Source organism: Lissotriton vulgaris, chromosome 10 (genome assembly GCF_964263255.1).
Source record: "Lissotriton vulgaris chromosome 10, aLisVul1.2, whole genome shotgun sequence".
Classification (NCBI taxonomy): Eukaryota; Metazoa; Chordata; class Amphibia; order Caudata; family Salamandridae; genus Lissotriton; species Lissotriton vulgaris.
Genome location: NC_141698.1, coordinates 627,487,297 through 627,507,892, shown reverse-complemented (window position 1 = coordinate 627,507,892; position 20,596 = coordinate 627,487,297). Strand labels below are relative to the sequence as shown.

General features: G+C 44.2%; 1 protein-coding gene across 4 annotated transcripts in view; it reads left to right on the top strand.

The window, feature by feature from the left end:
• The window catches only part of PRKAG2 (protein kinase AMP-activated non-catalytic subunit gamma 2), a 1,779,639-nt gene that overhangs the window by 1,698,555 nt on the left and 60,488 nt on the right, over window positions 1–20,596 (top strand). For all 4 annotated transcript variants that reach the window (XM_086941467.1, XM_086941466.1, XM_086941468.1 and 1 more), the window contains 2 exons: window positions 1,205–1,370; window positions 15,114–15,151. In XM_086941467.1, coding sequence (XP_086797593.1) covers window positions 1,205–1,370; window positions 15,114–15,151 — 204 coding nt within the window. The remainder of the gene's footprint in view (window positions 1–1,204; window positions 1,371–15,113; window positions 15,152–20,596) is intronic.

Below are 20,596 nucleotides of genomic sequence, written 5' to 3'. Positions count from 1 at the left end.
GTAGATGGAAGGACATGGGATGAGGCTCATGGCGTTTATGTAGCTGTCAATGAAATCCCTGCAGTGGGAGACGGTCTCGTCAATGATGAGGATGCTATCGTCCTAGTCTTCGTCGACGACAAAGAATGGTTTCTTGGCTTTTTGGTTGTCGTCGTAGTCTGTTGCTGTCGTCACAGGCATAGGATGGAATACTTGAGACAATGCGGCGGTCGTCAGCGGGGTAATCTTTATGAACAGATCCATCGACTGGCTAGTTTTCTTCATCGATGGCTTCTTAAATGTAGCAGTACGAGCAGATAAAGGTGAGACGACAGGTCTTCCTCGAGAGAGAAAGAAGGTCCAGCCAGTACTCTACCTCTTGATACTGGTCTCCCTACTATGAGACTTATGCATCTTAGACTCCTTGTCTTAATCTCTTTCTTCTCACACTCCGAGTCTGAATCGGAGTGTGTCTTTTTTCTTTATCCAAAGTAGCAGCCTGGCCTCACGATTTTGGAGGTTCTTAGCTGAGAAAGTGCTGCAGTATTTTCACTCCTTAGGCTTGTGCTGAGGATACAGGCAATATAAGCATTCCTTGCGGGGGCCTTCTTTTGGAACACTCAGACATGTTGAAAATAGTCAAACACAATCCCAAACTAACTGGATAGCTCTCGGGTCAAACACAATCCCAAACTAACTGGATAGCTCTCAGGTCAAAAGTTGAACAGTAAAACACTGTGATTCAGCAGAGGTCCTGGAGACTTTCTATCACACGACGTGCTGTAAGAAATTTGAAGTACGGTGACTCTTCAGGGTATAAGTGCTTCAGAGTCTCTGCTCTGATTGTTTGAAGTTTGGATGTTTTAAAACAATGTGATATGGCTACTAATGTCTATTGTTGTATATGGAGTGTTAAGGCTAATGCTTTAACACTGCTTATATTACGGTTCCTGTGGGACTCTCACCTTGACAACAGGTAAGATTCAAGCATATGACTCCATGAAAGATACAATACTGGAGAGCTTATGTTTGGTTGTAGTACAATCTTGCTTCCAGACTCTCCCGAACTTAAAATTCCCTTTGATCTCTTTTCTGTTTGGTGGATGTGTATATACAGCTGTTTCTCAGTTATGTTATTTAAACAACCATATCTTTAAGCTAAATAGCATGGCCCAAAACCAAGAATGTTTCTGTTTTTATTAATTTTTGATTTTCTAATTAATAGGTGTCTGAAATGCCAAAACCTGCGTTCATGAAGAAGAACCTTGAGGAGCTTGGAATAGGAACATACCATAACATTGCCTTCATACACCCACACACTCCGATCATTAAAGCCTTGAATATATTTGTTGAGAGGAGAGTGTCGGCGTTGCCTGTTGTAGATGAGTCCGGTAAGTTGTTGGAATCCTGTTTCCGTTATTGTTCTTCTAGACACCACAGTATAGAACAACTGTTTTGTGATTGTGGCTATCTGCATTTGCTGCCATAGGTCCTCCTAGCTCTTTACAGTTCCTCCAGATGCTGCCCTCCTACATATTTAAGTTACTGTAGGAGAAGAGGGAACTTTGTTGGCAGTGCTTCAGCTCGCTTCCAGTCCTGGCTCTTTGCATGGCTCAGAAGGTTAAGGGCTCCTACACACTGCTAGGTAGGCCAATTCATATAGGCAGCATTTATTTAAGTCATTCATAACAACAATTTGATTATCCTGTGAAGGATAAAATTGTTTAATTATACTTCACCAAATTCAGATGCTGAAACGTTCATTCTGTCTTATCTGCTATCCCTGCCTACTTCTTCCATAATCTCTAGATAAGCATTTTATAGAGCGGGTTATGATCCAAAATACTCAAAGGTTCTTCTGTTCTGTTTGGAAAATGGCCCTTGCCATTCTCGTTACAAAAGCCATCTCCGAGAAAAATACTTTTAAATGAACTCAGTCAAGTGATACCCTCAATGCTTAAACTCCCTTCAGATATTTGAAGTTTTTATATAGCACCTTATCAACAGTACAGTTATTAAATCACTATACAGAGAACCAGACGTACCTTATAGGAGCTGAACAGTGAGAGTATTAGGAAGTGATGGGAAGGGAAGGGAAGGGAGGGGAGACGGGGACAGGGGTGCAGAGAAATGAAGGTGGAAGGAAAGTGAAATTAGAAGGAGTAAACCAGCAATAAAGAAACAGCCGAATAAAGAGAACATGGCTGGAGTTGGCGATTTCATATACTTTCAAGTAGGATGACCGTTGTGACTACTTGACAGCCGGGGTGCTTGGCATCTTTGTTGAGGTGAGACAGGAATGTGTATGTTTTGAGGCTTTTCCTGAAAGTCAAAATGCCATGGGCTCGACATAAGTCTAGAAATAAAGAATTACAGAAATTGAGTGACGCCTCTGAGATCGGCAACTTTAATACTAGCAAATACTTCAATGTTGGAGATCTATTGTTAAGGAAACCTTGCTCCTCAAAAGTCTTTCGCCTCCAGATAATGTGAGGAGGTTTTAGAGGTAGTTTGGTCTGTTTTAGAGTAATACTTTGCCTTGGTAGCCAATGAAGTAATTTAAGAATTAGGGAGATATGCTCAAATCTTAAATTTACCCTCAGATAAGTGTATATGGGTTTGAGGAGAGTAATGGTTGGTGTGGGAAGACCTACTAGAATAAAATTGCCTGCGTCTGTTCTTGAGATGACCAGAGCATGAGCTGCAGACCATAATTGATTGGTGAAGAGAAGATGTTTGCTTTTCTTAAGCTTGTGAAGTGGGAACTTGACTTACTGCGCCATTTTGTTTAGCTCTGCTGTGTGAAGGAGAGAGTGGGTATTCCAGTGTGAAACCAACGGACTTGGTAGTATTGAGCTGGGCCAGGTTGTACCCCAACATTGATGTATCAAAGATAAAAGCTGAGTCGATTTCAGAAGAGCATCTGCTGAGGATTAGAAGGAACTCACACTTTCAATGGGTTCAGTTTTATGCAATGAGAGTATGTATTATTTTCAAACCCTTTTATAGGGTGTGTAAGTCCTGCAACAAAGATAATTTTAAGTACAATTTGGTGTCATCTGTGTATTGGTGTAGCTTTATGGCAGTGTTGTTTAGTAACAGCTCAAGACGTTCCACATAAAGATTTAACAAAATTATGCAGAGTGTTGATCCTCGAGGTACACTTTAGGTTGCTTGTTCTATTGCTGATGTGAAATTCCCCAGGTTTAATGAGCTGAAATCGGCCTCTCACGAAGTAGCTGTGCAAGCTATCAACCGGGACTCAAAAGCTCACTGCAAGCTCCAGTGTCCTTCAGAGAAGATGATGCGCTGTGTCATATGCCGCTGACCGATCCAAGACTACTAGTAGGATAATTTCACCACCGTCACGGATATGCTGCATGTCACCCAAGATCTTCAAGTTTGCCGTTTCAGTGCTGTAACCTTCTCTGAACCTTGATTGGATGTGGGAAAGTAGGTCATTATTACTTTTGTAGTTGTTTAGTTGGAGTGTGACACCTGTTTCAATCGATTTGCTAAACATGGGAGATTGGTGATGATTCTGAAATTTTCCCAGATTCCAGGGTCAGCATTAGGCTTCTTGAGTATGGCTGAAATTTTGACCTTAAAGTGTATCAAGACAAACTTGGAGATAGTTTGCATTGATATACAAGAGTGAGAAATTTGAGAACAGTTTAAAGTTTTCTTTGATTGTTTTGGCTGGAATCGTGCCTCTGAAATAATGGGTTGAGCGCATTTCACTGATTATCTTGGCTGGATCTTTGAGCTTGAAATTAAAGAATGATCCCAGAGTGTTGGTTGTTTTAGGAATGACTATACGAGGAAGTTAACATTCACCATGTGCCGTTTGCTTAGCCGTCAGCTGCCTGCCACTTGCCTGTTTTGCCGTTTGCTGACACCGGAGGTGCTCCGCTCCTGGAGCAATCTACGAGGGATTTCCGCCTGCGGGGACCGGGACGGGACTGCGAGACCCAGCATCCACAGCGCATTGAAGACCACAGCGCAGCTGGTGTCTCTTCCCGCCCCCAGCACTCCCGCAGGCATAAAGCGGCTCGCGGACCCTGCTCACCGGGTGCCGTTTGCTTAGCCGTCAGCTGCCTGCCACTTGCCTGTTTTGCCGTTTGCTGCCACCGGAGGTGCTCCGCTCCTGGAGCAATCTACGAGGGATTTCCGCCTGCGGGGACCGGGACGGGACTGCGAGACCCAGCATCCACAGCGCATTGAAGACCACAGCGCAGCTGGTGTCTCTTCCCTCCCCCAGCACTCCCGCAGACCTAAAGCGGCTCGCGACCCTGCTCACCGGGTGCCGTTTGCTTAGCCGTCAGCTGCCTGCCACTTGCCTGTTTCGCCGTTTGCTGCCACCGGAGGTGCTCCGCTCCTGGAGCAATCTACGAGGGATTTCCGCCTGCGGGGACCGGGACGGGACTGCGAGACCCAGCATCCACAGCGCATTGAAGACCACAGCGCAGCTGGTGTCTCTTCCCGCCCCCAGCACTCCCGCAGGCATAAAGCGGCTTGCGGACCCTGCTCACCGGGTGCCGTTTGCTTAGCCGTCAGCTGCCTGCCACTTGCCTGTTTTGCCGTTTGCTGCCACCGGAGGTGCTCCGCTCCTGGAGCAATCTACGAGGGATTTCCGCCTGCGGGGACCGGGACGGGACTGCGAGACCCAGCATCCACAGCGCATTGAAGACCACAGCGCAGCTGGTGTCTCTTCCCGCCCCCAACACTCCCTACTTAACCCCGCCTTCCCCGCGGACCGCGGGACGCAAACCGGGACGCAAACCGGGGCGAAGACCGGGCAAAGAGCGGGCCGTTTGAGGCCGTTCGAGTACGTGAGAGTCCGGTCCGGGCCCCCCCTCTTTGTCTGCCACTCTAAGGTCAATAATTACAAGCATAATGTGTACGAGGGAAACCAGGAGCAAAACATCCTCACTAGCTGCGGCTGGAGCCGTCAAAGGCCCCATTGACACCTATTTTGCCAAAGCTGGTTCTCTCCTGATTGAGGAAATTGAGGTACTGGAGCGCAGAATTTCGCAGGAAATAGACTGGGTAAGGAGATCTTCAATGGGCCCTATGGCACAAGCCAGAACCCCAGAAGTTAGATCCGGTCCTATAACTAGCCACAGCCCAGACCAGGCTACATGTCCATCCCCAGGCCCTACAACTACTAATCCAGAGCTTACTATTGAGGTCCCCAGTGACTTTGAGGACATGAGTCTCATGGCCCTTCCTAATAATCAATTACTTCAGCCTACTTTATCAGAAAACACCGACACAGCTATAGCTGAAGAACCCAACAAAGACATCAGGAGGGGGACCAGAGAAGGGGCCATTCCAAAAAAGAAGCTGGGGCCACCATACAAAGAAGGCCAGAGGACTAAAACCCCGAAATCTAAACAAGCTAGAGGCAAAGGGGGGAAAGGAGCTATCTCAGCCTCTATGGTGGAGAGGTCGGGATTGCCATCCCCTACTAAAACGACAAATCCAATCTCACTACCACAACTTATTAACAACGACCCAGTAGACATTACATCAGACGACATTACACTAGAGGACATAGGCACACTTTTTAGGTCCCTACTGAGTCCCCTCGAGGCCAGACTGATCAAGATTGAAGCTAGGTTAGTCAGCATCGAAAAGGCAACTGTCCAACTTGCAGACTCAAGGAAAATTGCCAACGGCGGGATTATAATAGCAAAAGAGGGACCAGATCCCAAACCCGCCAAAGGCAAGGGACCCCCCACAGCAACAATTAATAAGCCTCCGACCGCAAACCCCAAACCCTTACCTTCCTTATCAAAAAATGTTCCGCAACCATCAGAGGCAACTAAGGCCTCTGTCTCTATAGAGCAAATAGCAACCGCCACCCCTAAAACAACCCCTCCAGTGAAAGATAATATTCTGCCCTTGTGCAATGCTAAGAGTGATCCTATACTTACCAGGGAGAAACCCAATACTAATCGCAGACCAAAACCTATAAATCTCCCCCCAGAAGCAGCACCCTACACCTTAGTGCTGGCGGGGGTTCCAGAACTAAATTCCCTCACATTTGAATCCACCACTTCACTTAAGAACAAAGTAATTAATTGGCTCTCTGAAAATAGGCCACTCCCAAGAGGAACAGCTAGTGACATATCTATGGCTAGGAGGGCAACATGGGTGGGCTATACCAGGAAAACCATAAGAGGAGACTGTATTCTGGTCACTTTTAGGGACCCGAACACAGCTGCATATATTTGCACATGGGCCTCTGATGAGGATTCGGGTAGTACTATCCAACCACTACCCCTTTCTTTTTTCTACCCCTCAAATCTGTATAATCTAGAAGACCATAGGTGGGGGTATCACCAAGAGTTGCTGGAGGGCTGGGACAACTGCCCCAGGGAGAGTAATACCCACCCGCTGCTCAGGGGAAGACCAACAGAGCAGCTCCCTGTATATGGGGTTGACGCCGGCTGGGAAACTGTTGCTAGAAGGAGAGGGGGGGGTGGTGGATATAGGAAGGGCATTCCGGGGCCATATAGAACACACTACCCCGCCTATCTATCTACCTACCTACAATCGATACAGTAGTTTAGAAATGGTAGATTGACAGGCGGCTGAAGCGGGGAGTGTTTCTCAAATAACTCCCACACTAGAGACTAATACAGCCACAGTTATTGACATATATTCTGTGGCATCTAGTACAGTCGACATCAGCCAAGTCCTAAGCACGATGTATTCCACTCCTCCCCCTGTCAATAGACTCAAGGGTACGAACCTCAGCCCCACAAACCAACTGGCTTCTTCTGAATGTCCCCTAGTTAACTCTGACTCCATGGACCAACCCACTATCCAATCGTCAGTTATAACTGTGATCTCCTGGAATGTGGCAGGTCTTGCCAGTAAAATAGACTGCACAGATTGGGGCACCTACATTAGATCTAAAAACATAATCCTCCTACAAGAAACGTGGGCGCGTGAGGAAATAGTATTCCCGGGCTTTGCCACTTTCTACAAAGCGGCCAAATGGGGGGGTAGGGGCAGGCCAGCAGGGGGATTAACAACATGGGTTGCTACGGACTTAGGCTGCCAAGCAACCTATTTAGAGACCGCTTCCGATGATCTATTGGCTGTCCTACTTGAGTGGCCAGATCATTCGAAGCTGTTAGTTATTAACATCTACTCAAGGCCGGTGCCAATGCACAAAGAATCGGGCACTGTGGATGAGTTAGGTAGACTTCTAGAAGGCACCCCATGTGAACTCGCCTGCCTGGTTGGAGGCGATTTCAACTCTCACTATGAACCACTGCCCGGTGTACGCGATGGACCTTCGTATGAGGAAGATGCATGTTGGTTCATACCAGACTCGGTAGCACCACCCCCTAGGGCCTGGACTCCGTTAGCCTTACAGATAACTGCCCTCACCCTCAATCTTGGTCTAAGGGCGTGCAACGGCCGTTGCAATTCAGATACACCTAGTAAGCACACTTATAACCAACCCGGTAGTGAATCCAGACTGGATTACATTATGGTCAAACTATTCATGTGGCCAGCAATAGTCGATTTCAAAGTCACCCCAAGATTGGACAGTGACCATAATTCCTTGGAATTGACTTACTCCCTGCCTGGGAACGCGGCCATACCCCACGGATCGGACAAAGTCAAGACGGGCCATCTACTTGAAAATAACCGCAGGAAGGTCAAGTGGGAGAAATTGGCTAACAGTATAGATAGAATACCCCGGCTATACGAAAGGATAATCCCATTGCTGGAGAATGCCTTTCAGCTAGGAACCAAGGTCCTAGACGATGTTACCAGAGGAACGCTTGCACAAAATCATGCAGGCATAATCACCACCCTAGAGCAGGACCTGTTCTCATCCACAGGGAATAGGAAAGGCCCAAAGAGAAACACAACTTGGTATAATGCCGCTTGTAGGGAAGCCAAGGCCCACTTGCTAACCGCCATAAAGGGGCGCCTCAACAAGGAAGAAATCCGTGCCAGGAGAAGATCGTACAAAATCCTCCTGGAGAATGCGAGGGCAGAATGGGACCACGACTACTGGGAAAATCTCGCCAAAGCACTAATAACTAGAGACTCTCGTAAATTTTGGCGCGTAGTCGCGAATGGTACGGAGGATTTATCCTCCGCAATAGAGCCCAACATAGCCCCCATGGTATGGCAGTCCCACTTTGAGGCACTGTACGCGGAGGGAGGGGGGGATCTGAACAACGAAGGTCCGACAAATCCATCCAGTAACACCGGAGTTGCTTTCACTGAAAAAGAGGTAAGGGAGGCCATCAAAGGCCTAGCTGCTGGAAAAGCCCTGGGTCTTGACGGGGTGCCAGGGGACTTGTTTAAACAGGAACCTGGTATATGGGCACCTTACCTCACATTAATATTCAACGCAGTCTTGGAGGGAATGGAGGTGCCTGATACTTGGAGGGGAGCAGAGGTGGTCCCTATCTACAAAAAGGGATCCCCCCTGCTTCCTTCCAACTACCGCCCCATCAGTCTTATCGACATATCTCAAAAACTTTTCGGTAGACGGATCCTGAACCGATTACAGGCCTGGACTGAGGAAATGAACATCCTCTCCCCTTACCAGGAAGGTTTTAGGGAGGGTGTATCGACCACAGATCAAATCTTCAGGTTAAATCTCCTGTACTGGAGAACAGCTGTAATCGAGGGCGGCACTCTATATACCATCTTTGTAGACTTACGTGCCGCCTTCGACCTGGTACCAAGAGCGAGGTTGTGGAGAGTCATGGAAGAGCTGAATGTTCCTGCTGACATTCTGGCAATCCTGAAGAGACTTCATTACGACAACTACGCTTGTGTAAGGTGTGGCAAAGATGGCAAATTAACCGAAAGGTTCCCCGTTCGCAGAGGTGTGAGACAGGGTTGTGTCCTCGCACCGACCCTGTTCTGCATCTTTGTGAATGGGGTTGTTGCCCACCTAAACAGGATTGCCAACTCATTCATTCATTTCAAACTTTATTTCGGCATGAATACCATAAAAGAACCATTACATGAATACAGTCAAACATTTTCTTTTTAAAAGCACACAACTTGCTATATAAATTCATTCAATTTTCATGTCGATTCTATAAAATAAGGACCAAGAAGTTTAAAAACATTCATGAAAAATATTCTATCTTAGTAGAGACAGTTGTGGGCAACAGGAAATGAAGTTTCATCAATTATCCCTCTGTTATTGGTACAGCAGCAATTTTGATTTATCAACTTTTTTACAATTTATAACCCAATTTCCTTCTTTGAAAGAAAATACTTGCCAACTCAGATGCCCCAAAGTTGACAGGCACCAGGGTGCCTGCAATCATGTTTGCAGATGACACTCTGTTGCTGTCCAAATCCCCTATGGGGATTCAACGCATCTTGGACGGCTTTTTAGACTTCTGCTCCGATCGGGGATTGGAAATAAATCCCCAAAAAACTAAATTCAGGATTCTGAATCCTAAGTCCCAGAACCGAGCTCCACCCAGGCTAGGCACAGTACAACTAGAACGAGTCCATAATATCGAATACTTGGGAATCACTATAAATGAACACCTAACGTGGGCGTCTCACCAGGCTAAAGTGACCATCAAACTGTCTCAGTTGGCGGGTGGCACTATGCGCCTGGCTAATAAATCCTTCTACCGCCCACTAACCCCAATCCTTCACATTTACAAAACCCAAGCACGGGCGGGTGTTACATATGGGGGTGAGTTGTGGGGTTATTCTCTCCCTCCTAAGTTACAGTCCATTGAAAATAAATTCCTGAGACAGGTCGTTGCCCTCCCCCAGAGCACTCTACTACTCCCCCTTAGATTAGACCTAGGAATAAGATCAATAACAGAGGAGCTAGGACTCAAACCCCTAACCTTCTGGAGACGTATGTGGTGCAGCCCCGATCTCAAAAACTATAGAGAAGAACTGCAGGAATTCCTGCATCTACGAAAGGTAAAAAAGATCCCGTGGTTGACCTACATCAAGGGAAGGCTCGAGGAACTGGGCTTTCCGGAATTATGGACAGATCCTGCCAATTCTTGTATAAAGACACCAAAAAAGGTACTCGTGAGAGCATATTATGAACTAATGCTCACAAGAGCTATCAACAATAGTCGCGAAGGATCCCTAACACACTTATTCCTGAAAGTGAAAGACTCCTACTACCTCTAAAGGTCTCTAGATGCAATCTCCCCTGTGCTAACGAGAAAACTATTCCTACAATGGAGATATGGATGCCTCCCCCTAGCTTCATTTACATAGTCTTGGTCTCCCCGCTCCACCGTGGCAACTTGCCCAGTGTGCGCCCATCCAAAGGAGGATGATGTTCACGCTGTTTTCTTCTGCAAGGGCTATGATAGGAGCAGGAAATACTGGCTAGTCCCGTTACTCAGGAACTTGGGCTTCAGATCCTTTCAACCAGCTTATAGGGTTTTAAAAACAGACCTCTCTCCCATTGTAGTCTTTGCCCTTTCAAAATTTTTAACATCCTTGTGGTTCACTAGAAGCCGAGTGATGAGAAGGCTCGTATAAAAAACCCTCTGGAAGATCAAAGTGCATTCACTGTACTCTTTGCACTTTTATACATTTCAACTTGCGATCACTCATGTTTAATAAGTTTTTACTGTGTATATGACTGTGTTATGTATCTTTTATGATCTGTGATCGAAATAAAGATTTTTGAAATGAAATGAAAACATTCACCAGGTAGGTCTGATTTCAGTTTAGAAGTTTTGCTAGAGAAAAAAATGCGGAGCCTGTTGAATTTTTCTGTAGAGGAAGAGGATACTTTGCTACTGTGTTTTCCCGTATAATGATGAATAGGGCCCAGAAGTGGTTCTGTGAATGGAAGATTAAATTCTGAAAGAATGTAGCTTTCATTTTTCTAATCTCAAGCTTAAACCGTTTTTTGCTTTTTTCAGTTTGACTTTAGTTCGGTCAAACTAGTCTTTTTGCCATAGTCTTTCCAGTTGTGTAATTTCTTTTTTTATGCCTGTGCAAGGCTTAATTGAACAATGATTTGTTGGGTGAGTGTTTCAGGCTTTTCGTTTTGTTGGAGATTTCCAGTTGACAAACTAATTGATTGTTTTTGTGTGTTGGGTGCATATGAGATCAGTGTGGTCACTCAGACTAATCTTATTGAGAATAGGTATCAGGTGTTAGTTGAAAGCCCCAGTGGTAAATAATTTATGGTTTTGAACCCGGATTTTGGGTCTGAGTTTTCTTGTATTTAAGGTTTGCCAAAGGCAGGCGGAACTATATAGGGAAATGGTCCGTTCTTTCAAATTGAGAGGAGATCAGGCAAGAGAAACTCTCAATTGAAGTGAAATCAAGTCTAAAATCTTTACTTTGTTGTGGATCTGGATGGTAGATATTTGAATGAGTTTGTGCATCCATGTGACACTGTCCAGTTCTCAGTAGAGGTTTGAGTCTTAGTTCACACAATTAATGTAGAAGTCTCCCAGGTTGATGTTATTGGGGGAGTGCAAGTAGTTGAAAGCAACCTATTCTGAGAATTGTTCCATAGTTATTCAAGGGTTTTAGGACCCTGTAGATTATGTGCAGGTAAATAGATTTGGTAGCAATGCAATTTTCATGCATTCAAAAGATGCATAAGAAGTCGTATCACACCGGTGACAAGACAAAGAGACTGAAAAATATTGCCAGCACAACACCTTTTTTGCCTTGCCTATCTGTTCTGAGGGTCGAGTAGCCGCGTGAGAGAAGAGAGTCCCTAATGTTTTGAGAGAAACCATTTAGCCTGGTTTCCGACATGCAGAATAAATTGGAGTTCAGTTGTTCGATCAGGGCAACAATCTGATGCATGTGTTCATTGACTGATCTTATGTTGAGTAGAGTGCTTGACAGAAGAAGTGGCTTTTCTTTAGAGCAATAGATTTTTGCCAGGTTTTTTGGTTTGGGTGTTCCTGTAGAGGTAGGTGTGTGGTGTCGACCATTGTAGAGTATTGGGTTTATGCCTAGAGTGGTGACACATGATGGTCTCTGTCGTCCTGTGAATATAAGGTGGATGGGTCTCTCTGTCTGTATTTGAGCAGGTCTAAGGTATGTATGATGTGGGTACTTTTCCTCTGAATTCCAGCAAAGATAAGTTGGATGATCCCCCCCTTTATCAACTTAGGTGCAGGCCTGCGGAATCCATAGGATTTTTGCTGAAAGACTGTATGACTGACATACTTTTCTTTGAAGAAGGAATAGCTGAATTGCTGGCAGAAGGGCACAAACCTGTATGTTGTATCAAGACCTACTCCTTTATGGAGCCACAGGTCGCACAGAACTTTGTAGTTTGCAGAAATCTTGGGACCAAGACTTTTGAGAATGGGACAGAATCGGAACTTTTTAACAGGTTTTATACTATCTAGCAAACGTTTGATTGTCTGATAATCTGACCAGTTGTAGGAATGAAAGGAAAAGTAAGATTGGAGTCTTTGAAATTACAATATGCTCTCTTTTTTCCTTCCCCTGCCCCCTTCACCATTATAGAGTGTTCTTCCTAAAGGTCCTTCAGGGATAACGTATTGTTTGCTTCACTACTGCTTTTTCAGAGATGTATAAGATAAGTGGCTATATATAGAAATTTGAGATACATAAAATGTGGTGTTTTGTTATAAGATTGAAATATAATAATTCAGAATTTCTCACTTACATTAGCAACCACTACCCATCCCACCATCCTCAAATTTTAGTAGTGCTCAGATGCTCTTTCATATGTTTAGAATTGTCAAGTGGGCACACAGAATACGCATCTACAAACTGCTTTCCATGGCCTCATTTGTAAACCTAGCCATAGTGGGTTGTTCTACCCCAAGGTGGAAAGTGATCACAGGATCTGTAATTCGATGGTGCTTCTTTACCCAAGTACTTCAGCTCCCACTAGTGAATAACATTCTTTGCTGAAGCCTCAAACTAATCCAGACTAGATCATCATCATCAGCACACAGTTCTCTTGCTGAAGTAATCAATAGGAAGAAAAGCAATCAACACTGTGAGAAAAGGATTGAAGCATTTGAATATTTCACATTGTAATGTTGTTTTTAATGTTAGTGACTACACATTTTTGAAATCAAAAGCGTAATGAAAAGCAAGGCGAGGCCGATGTACACCTTCAATAATGTTGGGGAACTAGGAAAGAGCCTCTTATCTGACCTATATTGCTTTTTAGTATGGCCTCCTAGGGCTCATTTTTAAGACAGATCCCCAAAATCGGCGTCATACACCAAGATTATTTCCAAAAAGTTTTTTTGTTTTATTATTTATATTCTGCATGTATAAAAGAATTTTTGTAACAGTTTTATATATATTTTTTAGTTTGCCGTTATTCATTGCTTATAAAAGTTCATTATTTACAAAAACATATATTAGTTGGACAAATAAACAAACAATTGGTAATATATATGTAATACTTCTGCTCTTTTTGTGTGTGATAATTCTACAGAATTTGAACATTATGTATCAACACATAAGCAGTAGATTGGATTTGCATAATTACAGATACTAACAAACTCCTCCTCTGTGACTGCATTTGAAGCAAAAGAACCGGCAATACAACTTAAAATCAAAATACATGTAATTTGTACATTTGTAACCCCACACTTTACAAACACTTTATTCTCACCTGTCAAACCATCTCACTCACACTAGCATTCATACACCAAAAAAGTCCAATCATATTTGAGATCCAGGAAAAAAATTGTCAGAGACCAACTCTTATTCTTTGTGGTACAATTGTGTCCCATCAAGTTCCTCTGTTCTAAATGTCTCTGAGAGGATTCCCCATATGTCTAGTACTTACTATAAAAAAGTTAAAAACAATTTCTACATGCAGAATGTAAATAATAAAACAAAAAAACTTTTTGAATTAATCTTGGTGTATGACTGATTTTGGGGATCTGTCTTGCAAATGAGCCCTAAGAGGCCATACTAAAAAGCAATGTAGGTCAGTTAATAGGCTCTTTCCTAGTTTTTTGTAGTTTCCTCCTCCTCTTGGACATGAAAAAACGTAGGGGGTACCTTTTCTTTGTCACCTTCAATTATGTTTTCTGTACTGTTTCAAGATAAGTTACATCATATTTATGAAGACCGAGCGGCAGGCATACTTCTGTTCTGAGGTACTTGTTCATATTTTTTTTTTGTTTTCCTAATTTAGCCTCCCGTCACTTTAAACCGAAGTTATAAATCTGGATGTTCCCCTTATTGTGTCATAAGAGTTATCAGTGAATTTCTTTGCAGATGTGGTGAGCACCCACTCAGGTTTATCTTATTAATTAAAGTTACACACAATCATTGTACATCACCTCACTTCTATTACACCTGAAAGGTCCTGATGCACATGCTGCAGTTATAAAAAGGCTACCTATATTTAAATTAATAATATGTGAGCATTAATATTCCAAAAAATGTGTTTAATGCAATATGTAAAATATCTAAATGGCGATTGAGGGCAAAATAGACAGTCACCAATACTGTACTTACACCTACTCCTAAAAGTCACAACGTGTATGTATTTTGATAGCAAACTTCAGGTAGGACTTTTTCTTGATACCCAAACCGATGTAATTTATTAGCTGTAATGTGTGACTTGTGAAAGTTGCTACTTTCTTCATAAATCATACCCTGTGCATCCTAAATCATCAAGTTTACTAGCTTATCTTTACGAAATTCGAGCTGGAATTTTGAGGATTGTTTCTTTAATCTGTTCACTTATGTATAAAACATAAAGGAGTTGAATTGCACGTGGCCTGTAGAACTATCATAACACTCAAGTCACCTTCCCTTTTGATATCATTATTCTTTAATTTGTTTTCTTGGGTCTTATGTGCGCAAGTAGGCTTTATGTTCACGTTTTTCACTTGGAAGGGCCCCCTTAAAATGGTATTGCCAAGTCTTGCATTTTCTTAATTTTACTTGCAGTTTTAAGTTTGGTTCTTCCTCGACAGTAGGTAAATTATACCGTGGATAACATTTGAATAAATATTTATAACATGTATTTAATATATTGCCTGCAGATTTTCCATCCTAGTATTGTGAAGCATTAAAATATACATCCAAGTTATCCATACTTGCCCTTGTCAAGGGGAGCAGTTGTAATCCAAATACTAAAAAATTTTTCTATTTTTTTACAGGAAAAGTTGTAGATATTTATTCCAAATTCGATGTCATAGTAAGTATTCCCTATATCTATTTCTAAAATTTTCCTTACAAGTATATGCATTTTATGGACTTGCCTTTTGCAAAATGCTATTTTGCATCGGAGTAACTGTGTGTACAAAACTGAGCCTCCTGTCTCCTTAGCCAGGGCAGTAGGTCACGACATATTCCAGGGAAAGTCCGACTCTAAGGTGACCGGTGTTTTTTTTTACCTTACACAAAAGAAATTGTGGTGAATATATTTGAAAGATTCCTTAGGTGTGTGCCTAATAACAGGCTATTGTACTATTTTCATACTACAAATAAGTAGACTAGTGACATACAAATTGCATGAAGCTATGTTTTTATCTATGTAAAGCAATAACAAGTATTTAGAATCTATAAGGATCTGGGTGTACTTGATTCCTCAGACCATTATAACGAAAAGACTTGGGCTTCACACTGGCAACGTGAAATATTTAGCCTGCAAAAATTGTATCTTAAAACAACATTAGAAAAATTTGATGAGGCTTAAAGTGAGTGAGAATAATAGAAAATACATGCATGATACTGAAGTGAATTGTGGAAAATGGTGGGGCTGATTAACAAATGCATTTATGAGAAGGATAGGATTTCTGCAAGAGTTCTGTTACATGTACTCTAACATAACATTGTGAATAAGACCCTAAACATTAAATTCCTTATTAGTAGAAGTCTAAAGAGGGCACAGTTCTTTCTTTTTGTACTAACTGTATATGAATATCCACTGAATATTCCAATTCTATTAGTTTTTTCGATGTTTTAGGACCAACTCAGAAAGGCATGTAAGAGTGCATAAAGGACTGCTACAGGAATACTGCTTTCGGTCCTCCAAAATGCATTTGTGAATCAGGCTAATTATGCTTTCATAGGTGGGGTTGGATGTTTTTATAGCAAAAAGAGAGTAGTGCCAAATAGTGTTAATTTTTTTTTTGAAGTTGTAACTTTGCATTGTTCAATCTGTTTTTCTGTCCACATCTTTTTATCCCATCGCATTAAAATGCATAGTCAACTTCACCGCTTCAGTTCGGTGTACCAACTGTTCATAGCCACCACATGATCTTTGTACTGCAGTAGATCTGCACAGTTTTTCCACCGCGTTGAGAAAATCCTTCTGATGCTTGCAACAGAAGGATTTTCCTTTTCAATTAATAATGTTGGGGTGTGAGTGGGAAGCTTTTCCCGAATTCCAAAATTATATATTTTCAATCACTGTGATACACGCTCTCTGACTTAACAGTGATTTAAATTGAAACAATTTGCTGCTTTAAGTGTCATCTACTTTCCCCATGATCGATGTTCGGAGGGCATAGCTTTGCCCTGAGTACGAATCTAAAAGGGAGTGGCACAGCTGGAGAGGGGATAGTGTCCTCTTCCAGCAGTACCACCCCCTAATGGATCCCTGCTTGGCGATCACTCGAGGATCATGATCCCCAAGCAGAGATCTAACCACTGGACACCAGGGAGATGGGTGTGAGGTCCCCCGGCACAGGCAAGTGCTACAGTGCCCACCCCCAAAATAAAGGAACAGTCTTTCTACACCCTTTGGATTAGGAGATTTAAGAGAGGTTGTCCCCAGTCACCACCACCCTCCACCAACACCCAGAGTGGGCAGGAAGCTCACTAAACACCAGGGATTAAAAAATAAAAACGAAGGGGTGTGGACAGCCCATCCTGATATCTGCCCATGCCCCACTCCAAAATGCACCCATTCTGATAATCCTAAGTGTGGGGCAGAAAGTCCACTAGACCCATTGGAAAGTAATTGTACAATAATAAGGGTTGGGGGTGTACCACCTAGGCATCAGAGCATGCCACATCCCATAACAGGCCTATATGTCTTTCTGCTCCCCAAAGTGATAGATTGGAAATTTACTTTAATCTACCCCCGCCCCCTCAAGGGGGCAGAAAGCCTAGTGGACACCAGGAAAAATAAAGGTCCAGACAAAAAGGGTAGCCCACCCTGGCATCGAACCATGCCTCTTCCTCATTATGGCTTCAGCAGATTGCAATATTTTCCTGCTAAATTGTCAACACCAAGGGGGCAAAAAGCCCAATAGACATCAGGGTTATTATTTTTTAATAATAACGTGATGTGTAGCAGGCCGGGCCCACTTAGATTTTCAGCTATGCCCCTACCACATATTAGGCCTTCTGGTCTTTCTGCCTCACCCCTCGGTGGCAGATTAGGGGGAGTTACCCCCAGTCTGTGTGTGGAGGCAGAAAGCCCTCTATAGATCAGGGATATTTAGCCAGAAAGGTCATTTCTTGCAATCCACCTTTTTGTTCCCCATTTTTCCATACAAATAAAATCAACTTTTGCTATATTTTAGCCAGTTTCCTGGAGGGAATCTAAAAACCCCAGATTTATCATATAAGTGTCCTACAGTATGTAACGTGTGTAATAATAATTGACAATTGCTCTGATGTTTACAAACATTTATTGAAATTAGATAACAGTATTATATGCTGTTGTTACTTAGGTAGCAGCTTCCATACTTCTCGACAAGCCCAAGGCCTGAAAATCGTCACTTTCCATGGTTCTTGGCCTATTGGTTGTTCGAGAATACAATAGTCTGTGAAATCAATATACATACATACAAATAAGTGTGTGTGCGTGCGTGCACAAATATCTATCTCTCCAATTCTAGGGACGAACAAATTATTCTTTACTGAAAAGGGGGTCTGCTTGTTTCACTCTCCCAAGCCATTTAATGCCCCTTGGGCCCTCGGGAACTATAGATTCTGCCTCTGAGCTATACCATGTACCCCTGCCATGCACTGCTTTTGACCTTCATTGTTACTTCGCTTATGACATCATTGATGGCAGCACAGATGACAAGACTGTGCATGGTGGGAGTGGGAGTTTTAATTACTTCAGTTAAATATTGCTGGTGAATGTCAGTGATTTTTAGAGTTTAAAAGGTTGTGTTTCACCTAACTATAACATCCCTTTATCCTTTGTTTTTAGGGCTCTCACCTTTTCTATTTCGCAGAAATAGAAAACAGGGGTGAGTCCTTATGTCGCTGATCCAGTTCTTTCCCCAAAGGCTCTCTTCAGGCAGCTGATTGGCTCTCTTCAAGGAGGATTTCAAACAGTTCACGTGAATCCCAATGACGTGACCTGCTCTCATGCACGAGCCTTCAAAGCCTCAGCCATTTGCTTCCCAACCAGCGCTGCAGGCTGTGACTCGCATCAAAGGCAGCCCAGCCCAGCTTCTCCCAGCAGGCAGCTACTCCCCTCCCTCTCTTGACTTTCAGTGACTTCACACTTCGTGCCCCTGTCCCTTCAAGGCAGCCCAGCCCAGCTTCTCCCAGCAGGCAGCCCACCCCCCTCCCTCTCCATATGGTCGAAGCCGGCCCAGCCTGTGCCGTCTCTCCCTACCCCTTAACCCTTCCCCCACCTCCTTCTGTCTCCCAGTCCCTTGCTGTCGTCCAGTTCAGGCCGTGATCTACATCAAAGCGATCCGCTCCGCCCCCTGCTGCACCCCATATGGTTTTGTTGATTGAAGCACCTCGCCTCCCTCAGAGCGCACTGTTTCTTCCGTTTTAAAAACGTCACATTCTAAAGCAGCCCCGGGCGTGTACAGTTTCAGCCCTGTACTCCCGGGGCTGCTTGTCTATCATTCATAAGAAGCTTTTCAGCACTCCTCCCTTTACCATGTTGTCACAGTGACGACATGGAATGGGAGGGGTTATCTGCCCTCTCACCTGCCCTTTACACGGCACATGCTTATGCGCCTCGTTATGTTTACAGCATTAGGGCCTGAGTTGTGATTTTATGACCTGCAGTAGCTGGGCCTCGAGCAGTCAGCAGGACAGCTTTAATGGAAAGACAGGCCTGTTCTTCAACAGACATGGCGGCCAGGAATTGGCTTCAGAGGCACGACTTTGTTATTGAAGACATTCATGTGAAAAAACAGCATCCAGTCACATGCGGTTGGTGCAGCGGGGCACTGCGTGCAGCAGAATATGTAAATCATGTCGATTTCAGTTTTCAAGTAATCCATTGACTCAGAAGTCTCTAGGTAACTCCAGGAAGTGGCATCCTTCAACTGGATTCTGCACAGCGTAGGAGGAAATTAATTTCCACCTAGCAAAATGCTTTAAGGCGGCAGGCCAAGATGATCGCTTGTGTCCTCAATGAAAAAACGCACTGCGAGCGCAGAACTGGCAGAATAATTCACCACTAGATTTTTCAATAAGAAGTGTACATAGGTAACTATAATGCCAGTCATTCTATTAGCATAGTCATTACGGGCAAGAAATCAGGGCATACACTACAGCTGTACTACTGTTTCCCATTCCATTGCTTTGAATGATGTGTGTGCCCCAAGTGAGCAGCTCACCAGGAGTCACAAACTGTGTCCAGGCAGCTGGAATTAGCTGTGCCACCCTCAACACCGTAATGAATGTTGTATTACAAGAAGAGGGATTTGCTTATATAATTTTCAGTCATTACTTTAATACTGTGGTTCCCAAAGTGTGCGCCGCGGCACCCCGGTGCGCCTTGATGAGAAGCCCGGGGCGCCCCGGCGCCACGCAGGATGTAGGGGGTCTTGAAAGAAATGCCACCTTCTGCCACATCGCACGTGCTTCAAAACATTGGCGCAGAGCGCCCTCTCTCCACCTCCCGCCCTCATTGCTGCAATCACAGGCTGCGGGAAGCTCACCCCCACCACACACACTCTTCAAGAGCGCGTGACCGGACTGGGCAGCTGTATCCCGCCCCCCCTTTCCCGCTCCAGAGACAACAAGCATTTACAATGCAATGGTTTCGCCTTTGGAAAAGTTAGAGTTATTGGCATTGCTCATGACATTTCTTTTTTTTTTTACTTATAAATAAATGGCATTGTTATTTACATTGCCAACAGCTCTCACAGCCCACACAGCTCTCTCAGCCCACACAGCTCTCAGCCCACACAGGCCACACAGCTCTCACAGCCCACACAGCTCTCACAGCCCACACAGCTCTCACAGCCCACACAGCTCTCAGAGCCCACACAGCTCTCAGAGCCCACACAGCTCTCAGAGCCCACACAGCTCTCAGAGCCCACACAGCTCTCACAGCTCTCACAGCTCTCACAGCTCTCACAGCTCTCACAGCTCTCACAGCTCTCACAGCCCTCACAGCCCACACAGCCCACACAGCCCACACAGCTCTCACAGCCATCCGCCCACACAGCTGTCACAGCACAGCAGTTGCTCTCAGTGCAAGTGTGCACTGAAGCAGGAACTGTAGTAGAATTGGCCTATACCATGTACTGCACTGTGACATGTGTTTTGGAGATGTGTCGTGCTCGTGGGTGGTGGTCCACAGTGGATGCCCCTGCCAGAATCACCCTCGTTTGTCATCTTCCTTGCAGGAACTGGAATATGGTTGTGGTGCTTTAACATGCTTTGTGCAGACTGTGCCTTTAGCGGTGGTGGAGGCCTTGGA